Source organism: Eremomyces bilateralis, assembly GCF_010015585.1.
Source record: "Eremomyces bilateralis CBS 781.70 unplaced genomic scaffold P152scaffold_27, whole genome shotgun sequence".
Taxonomy (NCBI): domain Eukaryota; kingdom Fungi; phylum Ascomycota; class Dothideomycetes; order Eremomycetales; family Eremomycetaceae; genus Eremomyces; species Eremomyces bilateralis.
Window position 1 is genome coordinate 166,060 of NW_022985093.1, and position 15,014 is coordinate 181,073.

General features: G+C 52.9%; 9 protein-coding genes across 9 annotated transcripts in view; 6 read left to right on the top strand and 3 right to left on the bottom strand.

Moving 5' to 3' along the window:
* Positions 1-518, top strand: part of P152DRAFT_423433 (WH1-domain-containing protein) — a 2,150-nt gene extending 1,632 nt beyond the window's left edge. Inside the window, exon 3 of the mRNA XM_033677210.1 lies at positions 141-518. Within this exon, the coding sequence (XP_033530781.1) occupies positions 141-421 (281 nt within the window). The 3' untranslated portion in view covers positions 422-518. The remainder of the gene's footprint in view (positions 1-140) is intronic.
* Positions 519-778: 260 nt separating this feature from the next.
* Positions 779-2,763, top strand: P152DRAFT_442406 (ALDH-like protein; the record flags this gene model as incomplete). The annotated part of the gene is made up of 4 exons (XM_033677742.1): positions 779-976; positions 1,031-1,209; positions 1,291-1,530; positions 1,581-2,763. 4 exons carry the CDS (start codon positions 779-781, stop codon positions 2,761-2,763), a joined length of 1,800 nt encoding a protein of 599 aa, XP_033530782.1.
* A 225-nt stretch (positions 2,764-2,988) lies between these two features.
* P152DRAFT_452266 (short chain dehydrogenase) lies at positions 2,989-4,040 on the bottom strand (the record flags this gene model as incomplete). The annotated part of the gene is made up of 3 exons (XM_033678285.1): positions 2,989-3,042; positions 3,100-3,823; positions 3,976-4,040. The coding sequence occupies 3 exons, from the start codon at positions 4,038-4,040 to the stop codon at positions 2,989-2,991; spliced, it is 843 nt and encodes a 280-aa protein (XP_033530783.1).
* Positions 4,041-5,163: 1,123 nt separating this feature from the next.
* Positions 5,164-6,983, top strand: P152DRAFT_468577 (glutamine synthetase/guanido kinase; the record flags this gene model as incomplete). Its single annotated transcript, XM_033680831.1, has 4 exons — positions 5,164-5,596; positions 5,849-6,084; positions 6,138-6,898; positions 6,953-6,983. 4 exons carry the CDS (start codon positions 5,164-5,166, stop codon positions 6,981-6,983), a joined length of 1,461 nt encoding a protein of 486 aa, XP_033530784.1.
* Positions 6,984-7,032: 49 nt separating this feature from the next.
* P152DRAFT_423441 (uncharacterized protein) lies at positions 7,033-9,181 on the bottom strand. The gene is made up of 4 exons (XM_033677211.1): positions 9,050-9,181; positions 8,855-8,992; positions 8,713-8,805; positions 7,033-8,659 (listed from the first exon to the last, which is right to left on the bottom strand). Exons 1-4 carry the CDS (start codon positions 9,080-9,082, stop codon positions 7,184-7,186), a joined length of 1,740 nt encoding a protein of 579 aa, XP_033530785.1. The 5' UTR covers positions 9,083-9,181; the 3' UTR covers positions 7,033-7,183.
* Positions 9,182-9,604: 423 nt separating this feature from the next.
* Positions 9,605-10,826, top strand: P152DRAFT_461797 (putative ATP synthase subunit E). Its single transcript, XM_033680204.1, has 3 exons — positions 9,605-9,760; positions 9,815-10,320; positions 10,366-10,826. Exons 1-3 carry the CDS (start codon positions 9,728-9,730, stop codon positions 10,514-10,516), a joined length of 690 nt encoding a protein of 229 aa, XP_033530786.1. The 5' UTR covers positions 9,605-9,727; the 3' UTR covers positions 10,517-10,826.
* A 419-nt stretch (positions 10,827-11,245) lies between these two features.
* On the top strand, positions 11,246-12,540 carry P152DRAFT_403829 (uncharacterized protein; the record flags this gene model as incomplete). Its single annotated transcript, XM_033676723.1, has 2 exons — positions 11,246-11,317; positions 11,392-12,540. 2 exons carry the CDS (start codon positions 11,246-11,248, stop codon positions 12,538-12,540), a joined length of 1,221 nt encoding a protein of 406 aa, XP_033530787.1.
* A 52-nt stretch (positions 12,541-12,592) lies between these two features.
* Positions 12,593-13,282, bottom strand: P152DRAFT_461799 (uncharacterized protein). The gene is made up of 2 exons (XM_033680205.1): positions 13,126-13,282; positions 12,593-13,055 (listed from the first exon to the last, which is right to left on the bottom strand). The coding sequence occupies exons 1-2, from the start codon at positions 13,230-13,232 to the stop codon at positions 12,800-12,802; spliced, it is 363 nt and encodes a 120-aa protein (XP_033530788.1). The 5' UTR covers positions 13,233-13,282; the 3' UTR covers positions 12,593-12,799.
* Positions 13,283-14,208: 926 nt separating this feature from the next.
* Positions 14,209-14,995, top strand: P152DRAFT_461800 (DJ-1). The gene is made up of 3 exons (XM_033680206.1): positions 14,209-14,324; positions 14,389-14,812; positions 14,865-14,995. The coding sequence occupies exons 1-3, from the start codon at positions 14,252-14,254 to the stop codon at positions 14,968-14,970; spliced, it is 603 nt and encodes a 200-aa protein (XP_033530789.1). The 5' UTR covers positions 14,209-14,251; the 3' UTR covers positions 14,971-14,995.
* The last annotated feature ends 19 nt before the right edge of the window (positions 14,996-15,014 follow it).

Below are 15,014 nucleotides of genomic sequence, written 5' to 3' on the forward strand. Positions count from 1 at the left end.
CCCTCCTCCTCCCCCTCCGCCTCCCCCGACCGGCGGCGCTCCCCCTCCCCCTCCGCCTCCCCCGACCGGTGGTGCTCCCCCTCCACCTCCGCTTCCCCCATCCGGTGGTGCGCCCCCTCCGCCGCCTGCCCCAGGTCCAGCGCCCGCTCTACCGACCCCGTCAGGCGGCCGCGATGGTCTCCTTGCCGACATCCGCGGCGGTGCGCGGCTCAAAAAGGTCACCGACACCGAGAAACGCGATCGGAGCGCTGCAGCTGTACCGGGTGGGGCAGCATCTCCATCTCCAGCCGCGGCTTCGGGTGGCGATTCGGCGGCGGGAGGTCAGGAAGGGCTGGCAGGAGCGTTGGCTCAGGCGTTGGCGAAGAGGAAGGGGAAGGTTGGTGATAGTGATGATGAGAAGAGTGACAATGACGACTGGTAGCGGTAGCGTTCCTGGGAACAAAAGTTAATGGGGAAAAGACGATCGTACAGTAGATGTGATAGGTTGGGTTCAAACTCGTAATAGCGGGTAGAAGCATATGATACCAAAATTGCCGATAATTATCCAATATATACGGAGTAATGTCTATGAACTTCGATTCCTACTGGTATATTCGTGGAATCTTCAACCCCCAATCTTAATATTGATCGCATCCCCGGACCCTTTTCACATGGAATGACCGGGGGGGTATGACGGGGGATTTTACAACTTGCCAGGGATAGACAGAGCGGCCGCAACACCAAGCTCGACGCTCTCAGAATATCACGGGCGATGATTTCGTTGATCGGCTTACGCGAGATGGATACTCTAGGTTCAATCCTACATAATCCACTTCTTGCTCTCTCCCTCGCTTTTGCTATCGCTTTAGGATTCTTCGCTCTGCAGCAATGGCTGTTCCCAACTCCGGAGAAGTCGGTTCCGTCCTTCACTGTGCCTCTGCCAGCCGCATGCAAGTCTGACTGGAAAGGCGAGGAGCTACTCAACCCTACAGTCAAGGTAAGCAGTTGTGTCGGATGAATGAGGAATAAATCAACTCTAATTGGTATCAAGGTTTCTGGATCCTCCCTTATTCAATGCTACTGTCCAGCGAGCGGTCAGCTACTCGGCCGCATCAACCCTGTGACCCGTGATGGAATCGACCGCGCAATCGCAGCAGCAAGTAAAGCACAGAAGCAATGGGCGAAGACGAGTCTTACAGAGAGGAAAAGGGTGCTGAAAACAGTGCTTCGGTATGGGCTCCCGGATCTTTCCTAGCAGATGCGAGACTACCCCTCAGAAGATAAATGCTAATCCTGTTTGCATATCCACAGATACATCCTACACAACCAAGAAGCGATCGTAACAGCAGCATGCCGCGACACGGGCAAGTCGCGGGTGGATGCCATCTTCGGCGAGATCATGGTCACGACGGAGAAGTTGCAATGGACTATCACGAATGGCGAGAAAGCTATAAAGCCAAGCAGGCGGCCGACAAATTTTCTTATGATGTACAAAAAGAACACTGTTGCATACGAGCCTCTAGGTGTGGTTACTGCGCTGGTATCCTGGAAGTACGCTCACGAATGGATCCTATGTCTATTCGAGTCTAACAATTGCCCAGCTATCCATTCCACAACGCTCTCTCACCTGCAATTGCCACGCTCTTCACTGGCAATGCCCTCGTCCTTAAACCATCCGAACAGGTCGCGTGGTCTACCGCGTACTTTGTCTCGATCCTCCGCGCCGCCCTCACTGCCACCGGCCATTCCGCAGACCTCATCCAGAACATCCCGTGCTGGCCCAACACCGCCTCCCACATTACCTCCCACCCCGACATTTCTCACATCACTTTCATTGGCTCCCGCCGCGTCGGTCACCTCGTGGCTGCCTCCGCTGCGCAATCCCTCACCCCCACTGTCATCGAGCTGGGCGGCAAAGACCCTGCGATCGTGCTGGATACGGTGGCCGATAGCGGGTCGGAGCTCTCCCGGGTCGCGGACATCCTCATGCGTGGCACATTCCAGGCTTCCGGACAGAACTGCCTCGGCATCGAACGTATCATCGCCACTCCCCGCGCCTATAACGCCCTGCTGTCCGTCCTCCCGACCGCCGTTCGCTCGCTGCGTCAAGGCGATCCGCTATCCGACGAACCGGTCGACGTCGGCGCCATGGTCTCCGACGCGCCGTTTGCGGAACTGGAAGCCTTGATCAAAGATGCGGTGACGCATGGCGCGAAGCTCCTAGCCGGCGGACAAGCGGGGAAGGTGTCATCGGCGCCCAATGGGCATTTCTTCGCCCCAACGCTGTTAGTCGATGTCACACGGGAGATGCGGATTGCGCAAGTGGAGCTGTTTGCGCCGGTGATGGTCGTGATGCTGGCGAGGGGTGTGGATGATGTGATCGCCATTGCGAATTCGACGCAATATGCGTTGGGGGCATCGGTGTTTGGAAGCGCAGGAAGCAAGGATGTCAGGCGCGTGGTGAAGGAGGTAAGGGCAGGGAATGTGTCGGTGAACGATTTCGGGGTGTTCTATGCCGTGGGGATGCCTTTTGGCGGCGTAGGTGGGAGTGGGTATGGGAGATTTGGCGGTGAAGAGGGATTGAGAGGGCTGTGTAATGTGAAGAGCATATGTGAGGACCGTTTTTGGGGAGTCAAGACGCCCATTCCAGGTCCCCTGAGGTTGCCTTATGATGACGTAAATGAGGCCTGGAGGGTTGTGAGGGGTGTCATCGAAGTTGGATATGCAACAGGTTGGATGTGGTGGAGAGGACTGGGGAGGGTCGTTGGCATTATCAAGAGTTAAGGAGCAGCAAAGATGGTCCCAAAACAAGTATCTGAGAGCATCGTGTTCTGCTTTCTATTTACTCGTATAAAATGTAAGCGATACCCTTAATGTATGCCCAAAGCTTCCACTATTTAGGATACCCGATGTGCCGAAACGCCGAACTATATTCGCATCGACATTGAGAGGAAAGGCATGAAATGGAGTCACGTACTCATCGGTGCAGATCAGCCCATGAATATCGTTTCAGCCAAGGTTAGCCGGGGCTGTGGTCGCTGGGCCTTCCGCGGTGATATAGGCCTTGAGAATGTCAGATGTTGGTACAGAATGCGCCGGGGGAGTAGGATATCTGCTCACCTTGCTCATACCACCGTCGATGACGAAATCTGTTCCATTGACGAAACTACTTTCATCACTCGCTAGAAATAGAACCCCTTGCGCCTGCTCAATCGGCTCACCGAAACGACCAGTCGGGAAATGGATCTCTCTCCTCTTTCGCTTCTCAGCATCATCTCCCAGCCAGTCCTGCAACAGCGGGGTGTTTAATGGCGCCGGGCACAGGGAGTTGAATCGGTATCCCTCCTTTGCATGGACAACTGCCAGTTCCCTGGTCATGGCCAAAACCGCCCCCTTGGATGCCGTATATGCGAGCTGCGGTGTCGCTGAACCGACGAGTGCAACCACGCTAGCAACATTGATGATCGAGCCCTTTGTCTTTTTATGCTTTCGCAACGCCAACACGGCATGCTTGGAACCGAACCACACTCCTTTGACGTTGATGGAAAAGGTCATATCCCAGATTCTCTCGGGTGTCTCAACCGCGTCGGCGTCGTCAGCGTGCATGATTCCGGCATTGTTGAATATAACATCCAAACCACCAAACTCATCAAGTTTTCCCACAGCCTCAGCAACGGAATCCTCATTGGACACATCGCAGATGGTGCTCATAGGTGTAATAGCATTGGGGTACAGCTTCGTAACGGTTCCCACAGCCTTTTCGAGGGCAGGTCCGGAGATATCGGCCATCAAGACACGAGCACCTTCACGGACGAACAAGATCGTGGTCTGAAGACCAATTCCACTGTGTCGAATTAGACATTCTGAAGCAAAATTCGCGACTCTGCCTGGCCATGTACAGGCACAATGGCAGTAAATCAGAATAACAGAAGGACCGGGCGGAAGAATGCCGGATTCCAAGGGCAAGGACGGAACGAAATGAACTAAAGCACATACCCGGCAGCGCCGGTAACCATGGCATTCTTGCCAGCTAATCGGCCTTTAGGTGCTTCCGATGCCATAATGTATTCCTGACGAATTCCACACTCTTGAATTGAAATGGGCAGATAAACGAAAGGGTTAGGATGAGGATTATCCTCGCGCCGCCAGAAGTTAAAGAATACGCGGAATATAAAAATCGAGGCTTTTGACTTCGAGTCCACGGAGTAATGGTGATATTCTGCTTGCTACAGTATTAATGAATGATGAATGTCGTGGAATAGCTCCAGTCAGTGTGAAGTCGGACTATCCGTGTGACGGGATGACTCCGCTACCGCCATTATTAGATAAGACCATGGACACTGGACAGTGGAGCCAAGGAATAGCTGTTGTCGGTCTACCAGTCGGTGCAGTCCGAACTCCGAAGGTGTTGCATTGTTAGCTTCCTCGAAGACAGGTCTCCCAAGCTCCGACAGCCCGGATCGACCGCCCTATAAGGGGTCAAACATGCAGATAAATGACTTCTCCTAAAGCCATCATGTTAATTGCTTGCCAACGTTAGCTGTGAATCATGAAGCGACGAGATGATATGGAGTGCATCTGTGCATGAACGACACGAGTCATGTGATTTGACCAGGTCAGATTGGCATGACGTAATTGCTGCGGCTGCTGAGGCCGGGCTGCTGTGGCAGTTGGTGCCTTGCAGACTTTGGTTGATGCCTCAACATGCAGCCAAGCGGTGCAACAAGGACGTCTTATCAGAAGTTGATCTTTGTGCACGATATGCAGTTTTCAATGTGAAAGGTTTTGTTTCTAAATCACAATAGAAAGGAAACCTAGGAGTGGAAGTCCGACTGCTTGGCGTGGGAACTTAGGTGGCTTTTTTAGTCGTTTGTCTCCCTTAACTTTATCAAACCAACTCCATCCTTCCCAGATTCCTGATTTCATCTGAGGCAGTCGACGGACTCCCACTCTCCACTCCACCTACGTAGTAGTATCAGTCATCAGAGACACTCTAGGTCCACGACGATTCCCTACGGCTACTGATACGTAGAACGAAACAAATCCTCTTTGCATGCATAGTTCTCCTCTTTCGAATGAATTAGCGAATTGATATCTACTTCAATCTCTCCGCTAGACTACCATTTGTCGCGCCATCTCCATTATTCTTACTTCACTTCGCTCCAGTTCCTCCTCCACAGCACCATGCCTAATATCGAACCGGACAAGATCACCCCCGAAAACGTTGCCGAGCTTCTTAGAGATGATGCCGCCGTCAAAGTCGCGGGCCTCGACGTGGATGGCATGCTCCGCGGCAAGCTCATGGCCAAGAAAAAGTTCCTATCTGTCGTTCACACTGGATTCGGGTTTTGCAGCGTCCTTTTTGGATGGGACATGCACGATCAGACCTACAGGAGGGAGCTGGGAATCAGCAACAAAGAGAATGGATACCACGACATAATAGCCAAGGTAGACTTAGCGAGCTTTAGGAGAATTCCTTGGGAGAATGATGTGCCTTTCTTCCTGGTGAGTTTCTTCGACCCGGATACTGAGGAGAGCTTGAGCGCATGTCCAAGGAGCGTGTTGAAACGGGCGGTGGATAAGCTGGCGGGTGCGAATATGAGTGCTATGGCAGGAGGTGAGTAGTGATCCCGTCAATATACCCGTCAATATTATCCCAACCCCCGAGACACCAGTCCTTCGTGTCTCCTGTCAAGAGAGACTGGACATATGTCTAGTGTACATCTCGTTTACGAAGAGTCCGTTACGTCCATTGCATACGTGTACCACTCAAATACCCCCAATGGGGCAAAAATGTGTTCATGAATGCCACAATCTTACCATTCTGTAGCCGAATATGAATTCTACCACTTCCGAGTTCCTCCAACAGAAGCATCGGTTGCGTCATCCGGGATGTCGCAGGATCCCCCTCCACAAGCCATGGCTTTCCTGCGTGACAACCCGCCTTGGAAGCTACCTGCCATGACGGAGGGAATGTTCGGATATAGCATTTCGAGACCAACCCATAATAAAGACTACTATTACGAGACCTTCAAAACTTGCGACCAGTTCCGATGCCCCATTGAGGGCTGGCACACGGAGAGCGGGCCAGGTGTATTCGAGGCGGCATGTTCATCGCATTTCTGTTGAAGACGAAGGTCAAGGCTGACTACTTCCAGGCACTCTGTTTCACGGAGATCTGTGAAATGGCCGACCGAGCCGCACTTTTCAAGTACACGGTCAAGTCTCTTGGAACCAAATACGGCGTTCTCCCCTGCTTCATGGCCAAACCACGAGCCAACCTCCCGGGCAACTCCGGCCACATGCACATCTCCCTCGTATCCGCCAGTTCACCATCTATGAATCTCTTCGTCCGCGATTCCCCTGACCCGAACCCTCCCTACCCCGACCTCGTCTACCTCAGCGACACCGGCCGGCAATTCCTCGCCGGCGTGCTTCAGGCCCTCCCCGAGATCATGCCACTTTTCGCTCCCACGGTGAATAGCTACAAACGGTTGGTGGAGAACTTCTGGGCCCCGGTGAGCGTGTCGTGGGGACTGGAACATCGCGCCGCCTCGGTGCGAGTCATAACGCCCCCATCCTGCTCTCCGAAGGCAACGCGGTTGGAGATCCGAACGCCGGGTGCGGATACTAATCCATATTTCGCTCTGGCGGCCATCCTCGCGGCGGGCTATCGAGGCATCGAAAAAAAATTGGATATTGCGAACGCGGAAGGCGTCCCGCCGCCCCTGAGCAGGGGAGATGGGATGGGAGGTGAGGCGGATCGGGGTGAGAGGTTGGCGAAGGGGCTGGGTGAGGCGACGAGACGGTTCAAAGAAGGCAAAATTGCAAGGGAGCTGTTTGGCGATCAGTTCGTCGAGCATTTTGCTGGGACGAGAGAACATGAGTGGAGACTATGGGAGGAGGCGGTTACGGATTGGTACTATGATCCGGTCTTCTTGTTTACGCATCCACCACTGACTTCTAGCATTAGGGAGTTCCAACGATATGTTGAGACGGTCTAAGTCAAGCACCGATCCTTGGACTACACGATGATCTTAGATGAGATTCTCACATTTACTAGAAACATCTTTGCAAGATATGTCCGAAGTCGAACCGGAATGGGGGGTTATGACTTAAATCTTGAATAATCTATTGGCATCACTTGTCCAACAAAATCACCATTGCATCAACCCAGTCAGTCATGAACTCAAACGATACAAAATTATACAGCGTCACCTCCGCCATCGTCGTCTATTTGCCTACCCCGTCGTTTCCACCATCTCAACTTAAACCAACCTCCAAGACCGTCATCCCCCCTCTCCTGCGCGTTCCCATTGCTATCGCCACCAAGCCAACTCCGATTTCGCCCATGATCCACCAACAGCTCTTCCCCTTCTGTATCCAGATGGTCGTTGTCCTGCGAAATACTCGGCCGCTGCATGCGATCCCACCACCTCTGTCCCGTGGTCCTGATCGTTCCGAAATCTAGCCCAAGCGCAGTGGCTCGACGGTTCGGCCCGCCCATCATACGAGCTCGCCGAGCTCTCCGAGACACGGGGGAACGAAGAGAACCGCGGCTGGGTATCATACTGGCTGAGCTGCGTCGCATCGAGTCCTCTCCTCGGTCGTTGAGCTCGTCCCAGATCTCGGCGGCATCTTCTGGAACGTTCAGTGTCAAGCTCCTCGGTCTTACGGGACGATTCTTGAATGATAGTGAGCGATCAGTGACGGGAGAAAGGGATTTAGGTGTTGATATGTTCGGGTGACGAGGGCGAGTGCGCAGGAGTGGTGTAGTTTCACTGTGTCCAGGGTGAGGACGATCTCGAGTTCGAGGTCTTACTGGAACTCCACTCTCGACATCCTCGGCATAAGTTCTTGAAAAGCGTGCATGGCGGTCACGCTCAGTCTCTGAGACTGCTTCATCCTCGAACTCGAGAAGTTCAGGGCCGGGGGTGAGAACCGCACTTGGTGCGGTCAAGTGAGAGGTGATTCGGGGGCGCCCTTGCGGAGCCTTGCCGAGACCATGCTCGTCTTCTAGTCGCCAGCTGAGGGCGAGAACCCCGGAAAGTAATATAGCGGTTCCCAGCGCGATGAGACCTGCATCCAGAGAGGGGAGCCGAGATGCTTGGTGGAAGTATATGAGACCGTTGAGAATGGATACAATGTTATAAATGCAGAACACGAACGGGTATAGCACGCTTGTAGAGACGATCCGCAGACCAAGATGCAGACAGTATAGCTGGAGTAGAGCAAACCCGAGAAGACCAAGAAGGATGATCCAGGATTGCCACCGGTTAAATTGATTGTTCCGGTCGCTGATCGATCGAACAAACAACTCAACGGCCGACTTGGCGATCAACAGTCCATGTGCCGAGAGCACTCCGCTCAGGAAGCCAAAGCACATGCCGCGGAAAAGTCGCATCCGTGGAGTTGCCGGGTTGAAGAGGCGATTCGATACCCAGATGGTAACCGCGACGATGGCCATGACGAAGAATGTCCCGAAGAACCAGACCAGGAACTCGGGGCGCACCATGAGAGACAGAAGCTGGTCCAGGTTATGGGACGGTTCACTCAAAGCTCCAAAGTAGGCGATAAGACCGGCGCCTCCTGCGACGAGGATCGTCCCAGCGAGGGAATAGTATGTGAACGGCTCTTTGAGCATGACCGAGGCGCATATCGTGTTGAAGACCAGGCCACTCTGTTGAAACCGTGAATACTCGGCATTTCCCATGACTTTCCAAGAACACTTACAGCATGAAGTGTCGACAACACCGGCAGGGGTAGCATCGTGATTTGGATTGTGCTTCCGATGAGGTTCGCGAGGATGAACATGGCCATGCCGAGCTGCGAAACGGTCAGCTAGGGTCGTCCAACATCAAATCGGGGTCCTTACCTGCCACCGCCGTCGCCGGTATGGCGGTCTGCGGGTATGTTGATGCTCCTTCTCATCTTCGATCATGTGCGACTTGCGCTGCAACGTCAGGCCGATGCTTTGCGCGCATGTTGAAATGAGGCCGACGAGGACGCCGATCTGGATGTCCGTGGATCAGTCCCGGTGCATCAATGCTCGGATGATTCGGTGGCATACCGCTATAGTCGCTCCCGGCGACAAGCCCCCCATTATGTGCCTGACAAAGAATCCGGGGATGCTACCGGTGGGGAGGCGGCATGCTTGGAGGTGTAGCTGAAGGAGCGGATCGTTGAACTAAAGGATGCCCGCAGATCGCGTTCTTCCCGTTCCTAGGGCAAAATATATGATGCCATTCATAGATATATCCCAAGCAAGCTGGAGTTGGGTATGAGGGATACAGAGCAGGATGGCAGGCAAATGACCGTGGATCACTACCCCGGATGGTCTGATGAACACACCGTATACAAGTAACTTGGCTACAGTAGCGGTGATGCCAGTGGAACCGTAATTAGCTGCAGCGATGGCTGGACTGTGGCTGTGCAATATATATTATTTCATGCCTGAGGCAACAACATTGCCAAACTGTGGCTGACCTAGGCCGAAATAGGATGGTCCGTGCACTACAGTTCAAGCAAGTCCGCCAAGTCGGAGTGTTTGGTGGTCCAAGCTCCTGATCCTTGCATCGTCGGTCATCCATCCACCTCCAAGTGATCCAACTGGTTACAGGACGCTCCAGGCCTCCTCGACCCGACATCTCGAGCTCTTGACCACCTTTCCTCCACATAACTTTCTCTCAATTCCTCTTCCGACCTTCAAGACACCTCTAGTAGTGTGATCGGGCCATCAACTTCCACAATGTCGCAAATTCACGCCATGTCCGACGATCAGGTAAGTGCTCCACAGCCCATCGACGACATGTTATCTCATACCCCTTCTACCCAGGTCGCCGGCGAACTCAAGAAGATGACCGCATTCATCCGTCAAGAGGCTGTGGAGAAAGCCAAGGAGATCCAAAACAAAGCAGACGAAGAGTTTGCCATTGAGAAATCGCGACTCGTCCGCTCCGAAACCGCCTCCATCGATGCTTCATACGAGAAGAAGTTCAAGCAAGCCAGCATGTCCCAGCAGATCACAAAGTCCACCGTCGCGAACAAGAGCAGACTACGGATATTGAGTGCGAGACAAGAGCTGCTCGATGATCTGTTCGAGCAAACGAGCGGGAAACTCGATGCCGCCATCAAGGACAAGAAGAGATACGAAGCAACCCTGAAGGGGTTGATACTAGAGGGGCTGTATGCGTTGAATGAGAGCAAGGTGGAGTTGAAAGCACGTAAGGCAGACTACGGTGTCGTGAGGAAGGCTATCGAGTCAGCACAGAAGGAGTATAAGAAGACCAACGGCGAGGTTGAAGTCGTGTTGAACGAAAGCGACCCACTTCCTGAGGGATCGTAAGTGTTGTCGATTGATGTGAGACCCTCGCTAACACACGGTAGAGCCGGTGGAGTCATTATTGTGGGCGGCAACGGCAAAATTGACGTGAACAACACCCTAGAGGAACGGTTACGGTTGTTGGAGACCGATGCCCTTCCCTCCATTCGTGTGTCGCTTTTCGGGGAAAACCAAAACCGCAAGTTCCATGACTGAGAGGAATGCACTTCAAATCGAAGACCCAGAGATTCTCCAATGGGAAGAGCTCAATACCCGATGTAAAAATGGACCGTGACGGCCCTTCGCAATATGCAACCGTCTTCATTATTGCGGGAATGCGTACAGTTCATCGTATGACGGTTGTTCGGTCGATAGTATCGATCAGGTCATGATGCTGGAAGATAGGGAGATGGCCCTAATTTATGTACATTTATCACAGCGCACTTCACTATCAGAATTATGCCCTCTGTTAATCGATTTCCCGGTTTGGTATTTCCCATTTGCCCGATAGCCCCTTTCTCTTCCATGGATTATCAAATGTCATCGTTACAATGCTCGACAACTAGCTCGATGGGTACAGAAATGCTTAGGACAGAGAGAACCAGTTAGCATCGAGAGGCTTTGTCCCTCGGAGTTTTGACTAGAGGGAGAGTTCTAGTCATAGCATTGACCGCATTGGTGAAGTCTTATTTCATAGGAATGATGGCTGTGAACTGTCAAGGTTAATTGGTTGGTATCCCAAATTCCATCCATGTTGAAATTGATATCACGTGCTCCTTTATCCAGTGCCTCCAGCTTGTCGCATCCATATTCCAACCCAGTCCATAACATATCAAGTCCTGTCCGGATTATGCAGCGAATGTGACTTTTGGCTTCCAAAGACACCTTCTCTAAAACACGGTTTCAATACCTTTTATTCTAAGGAAAGGCAATGATATAACAGTCATGCTGTTCTCACTCACTGTCGGCAAGGTTGATGCCGGTGTAGCTGTTCTTCTCACAGAAGACAAGCGCCTCGTAGGTTTCCTTTCGAGAGACAGACTGCGACGTGGAATGCAGTCATCTCGAATGATATCACTGACCTGATTCAGATCGAGTTTCCCTCCATACTCCTCCCCCCTGACATCTCCTCGGGATCAATTGTTGACATCCAAGTCTCGCGGAATCTATCCTCCGAGAAGGCCGCAGCGAACGCCTTCCAAGCTCTCCAAAACCACATCTACGAAACGTTTGGAAACGCGACCCCCAAAGCCCCCGTCCTCCGCTGCCGCAATGCCACACAGACATCCGTTGTATTGGAGTGGGATCCCATCGATCTTGCCACGGCGGAGCTGCGCAGCCTGAGCTTGTATCGCAACGGAAGCAAGGCAGGCAACATTCCGCGCCCGTTCGAGATGCAGAGTACAAAAATCAGCGGGTTGGCCGTAGACACGGAATACACTTTCCATCTGCAACTACGGACGAGCGCCGGTGTATACAATAGCGAGAAACTGACCGTCCGAACGCACAAGATGACCGACGTTAGCGGCATCACAATCACGCCAGGTATCATTCCCTCACAATTGAAGGAGAGTCTGGCAGAAACCGTGGAGAGGATCGGAGCCAAGTTGATCGACTCCGTGCGGATAGACACCACCCACTTCGTTTGCACCGAAGGGCGTGGTCAGGCATGGGAGAAGGCGGTGGAGATGAATATCCCCGTCGTGGTCCCAGACTGGATCAAAGGATGCGAAAGAGAAGGCAGGATTGTCGGGGTTAGGGGGTACTATCTCAATGCAGACCCAAGGTTGAGGAATGTCGGGCCAAGCGTTTCTCAGCAGCAGGTCGCCCAGCAGCCTCACTCGCCTTCACCTCAGAGGCCCATGGAAAGCCCAAGGACGGAAGTCACGCCGCCCACTCCCGAGCGAGCCACCCACGATGCAGAAAACAATATCAACGGAGGTCGAGACGACGAAAGTGAAGGCGCGCCACCAACTCCGCCGCCCAAATCCCCAGCTAAGGTCCCGAGCGACTCGAATCAATCCTCGGAGGAGTCGGTTCAAGACAAGGACACCGAGCCTGATGATGAAGAGGAGGAGGACGAGGACGAAGACGGGGATGCAAAGCAGAGCCAGAAGGGAAAGGACCAAACGGACGCTAATTCCGAGTCCAAGTCTCCGGAACGGAAGCTACCGCAGAGATCGAAGTCTGACCTCAGCCCGTCCAGAGAGATCGATACGTTCGACGAAGTATCTCTATGAAAGGCAACAGGAGGCTTTCAATCTTATGTACGGATTTGCACTGCGAGTACCCGGATTTGACAGCGTGGCGTTATCATTAATATTGGGGACGAAAAGCGTCCCTTAATTTGATTCACATTTCCACAAGACCTCCGGTATAGGTCTACCTGGTATTCGTCCATCGAGATTTGCAAATATATCTTCGATCAGTGCAAGTTCCTGGCACACCCACACTTAAGCAGCCCAACCACATATAGGCTTTGGCAATAATTACACCTCTTCATGCGCCGCCTTCCGCCCTTTGGCCCGTGAAAAATGCCAGTCCCCCCTCAGTCGTCTCGAAATGGATCTTGGCGCCCTTGGGGAAGTAGAAGACGTCCCCAGGCACGGCATGGGCTGTCGTTCCCGACTCGTCGGTGATATCGAACGACCCCGAGACGATGATCTTCATCTCGTCGTAGGTATATGTGTAATCGAGCGCTGGGCCGGGTTCCAATCGATAGAACCCAGCCGATATCGGCTTTTCTTTGTCAAGGCTGGATGATATCATTAGCGATTGCTCAAACGTCTCATGGAAAAGCGGAAGAATCCGTTCTTGGAGCGTACCTGGTTGAGATATCACCGAGGAAGGCATTGCCATTGGCAATCATCGGTATCGTCGTACTGAACTCTGTCTGTGCCTTGGGGAAATACTTCATTGCTGGAGAAGACATCTTTTCGGTGGATTTTGGGTAGTGAGCTGTAAACGAGACTCGAATTTTCTACGGATATCGCTCTCCGCTAACTATCCCAGCTTCGACGCGTCTTATATAGTTGTATGATCTTACCTGTCGCGCGATTACCACTGCATGTTCGCACGAGATTCAATCATGGCCGATCCTAGGGTTCGGTCCGGCATACACAGGGAGCCCGGGCTAGTGAATGACTGGTAGATGTGTATTCTACGGGCCTGGTTTCATGAAATCGCTAATCTCCCTTCGATAACACACAAGGACATACTTTCTGAATACAGTCAACAGCGGGGTCCCTCGCCATGGCGGGGGATGGCAACAGCATACTTGTATGGGCAGAGAAATCAGTGATCGCTGATGATAGGCTCCTTCAGATCATAGTTGAGACGGGGTTTTGAAGGAGACTGCTGCCGTATTCGAACAATGACTACTTCGGGTTCGTTATACTGACAATGAAGTAAGTGCTGCAGCTTTTGGTCCCTGGTATGCAGAAGCCACTGGAGGGACTGAAGCTCTGGAGCTCCCGCTAAGATGGTGGTCCGTAGTATCGGGGAAAAGCGACCCAGATCGGGAAAAGCGCGTCAATTTTTCCGATCGAGGTCGCGTCTATTATCGTGTACTGCCCAGCAGTCTCGACCAATGGTCCGGTGTCTAAAAGATTAGCATAGATATGGCAGGGATGGGTAGAGATTGACGGCCTTGAAGCGGATCTCCCGGGCATCCAAACCTCGATCGTTGCTTGTTCGCATCATATTGCTTTCTTGTATAATATTTGTGTTTGGTAAAGTTGATACGACTCTCCATTCCCATAGGCCGGAGGAAGGTCGTCAAAGGTGAGGTAAGTACGCCGACATGGTAGAGTACGTCTGACGTAGGCGGGGTAGATGGGAATATCATGTAGCTCTCGATGCGGAAGTATGATCACTTAAATTTCAAGCTCCAAAACATCTAATCCATCCAACTGACACATATAACAGTCTAATTTGTCCATCGTGCCCATAATGGCGGCAAAGACCGCTCTCGTTTTGATTGCTGATGGCTCGGAAGAAATCGAGTTCGTAACGCCGCAGGATGGTAAGCAGAACCGGTTACCGTAAAGTCAAGTAAGGAATTACATTCGCTAACAACAGTACCATAGTCCTGATTCGTGCTGGCTTCTTTGTCACGTCTGCTGGTGTAAACCTTGAACATAACTACGCCACCTGCTCCCGCAATGTCCGCATTGTCCCGGACCACCTCTCGCTCTCGGCCTCCCTACCGTTTCGCGACATCTTAATCCTCCCCGGCGGCGGACCCGGTGCAGCCACCTTCGCATCCTCACCGATGGTTCGGGATCTGATCCGCGCGTACCGGGAGCAAGGAAGGTGGGTGGCGTTCATCTGCGCGGCGACCACGGCGCTGGTGGCGAGTGCGGAGCACGACGGAGCGACGGGGGATGGGGCGCGGAAAGTCAGGGTGACGAGTCATCCTTCGGTGAAGGAGGCCATTGTAAAGAGAGGATGGGATTATGCGCCGGACAGCGAGAGGGTCGTCGTGGATGGAAAGGTCATTACATCGAGAGGGTGAGTGGCTCCGCGAACTCATGAGTGAACGGTTGCTGACGGACGTCGACAGACCTGGCACTGCCATGCTGTTCGCGCTGACGATCGTGGAGCAAATGCTCGGGAAGGAGACTAGAGATGCTATTACGGGGCCGATGATTTGCGCTGACACGCTATGATGGACGGGACGGCGAACAGGAGCACCCATGTGGACATGTAACTG

Excerpts from the sequence above, each read along its gene's own strand:
- P152DRAFT_423441 (XM_033677211.1), bottom strand. The coding sequence starts at position 9,082 with ATGGGGGGCTTGTCGCCGGGAGCGACTATAGCG. Across the intron at positions 8,993-9,049 it reads CGCCGGGAGCGACTATAGCG|ATCGGCGTCCTCGTCGGCCT; the intron begins GTATGCCACCGA and ends ACGGACATCCAG. Across the intron at positions 8,806-8,854 it reads ACCGGCGACGGCGGTGGCAG|CTCGGCATGGCCATGTTCAT; the intron begins GTAAGGACCCCG and ends ACCGTTTCGCAG.
- P152DRAFT_461797 (XM_033680204.1), top strand. The coding sequence starts at position 9,728 with ATGTCGCAAATTCACGCCATGTCCGACGATCAG. Across the intron at positions 9,761-9,814 it reads ACGCCATGTCCGACGATCAG|GTCGCCGGCGAACTCAAGAA; the intron begins GTAAGTGCTCCA and ends CCTTCTACCCAG. Across the intron at positions 10,321-10,365 it reads GACCCACTTCCTGAGGGATC|AGCCGGTGGAGTCATTATTG; the intron begins GTAAGTGTTGTC and ends AACACACGGTAG.
- P152DRAFT_461799 (XM_033680205.1), bottom strand. The coding sequence starts at position 13,232 with ATGTCTTCTCCAGCAATGAAGTATTTCCCCAAGGCACAGACAGAGTTC. Across the intron at positions 13,056-13,125 it reads CTCGGTGATATCTCAACCAG|CCTTGACAAAGAAAAGCCGA; the intron begins GTACGCTCCAAG and ends GATATCATCCAG.
- P152DRAFT_461800 (XM_033680206.1), top strand. The coding sequence starts at position 14,252 with ATGGCGGCAAAGACCGCTCTCGTTTTGATTGCTGATGGCTCGGAAGAA. Across the intron at positions 14,325-14,388 it reads GTTCGTAACGCCGCAGGATG|TCCTGATTCGTGCTGGCTTC; the intron begins GTAAGCAGAACC and ends ACAGTACCATAG. Across the intron at positions 14,813-14,864 it reads AAGGTCATTACATCGAGAGG|ACCTGGCACTGCCATGCTGT; the intron begins GTGAGTGGCTCC and ends GGACGTCGACAG.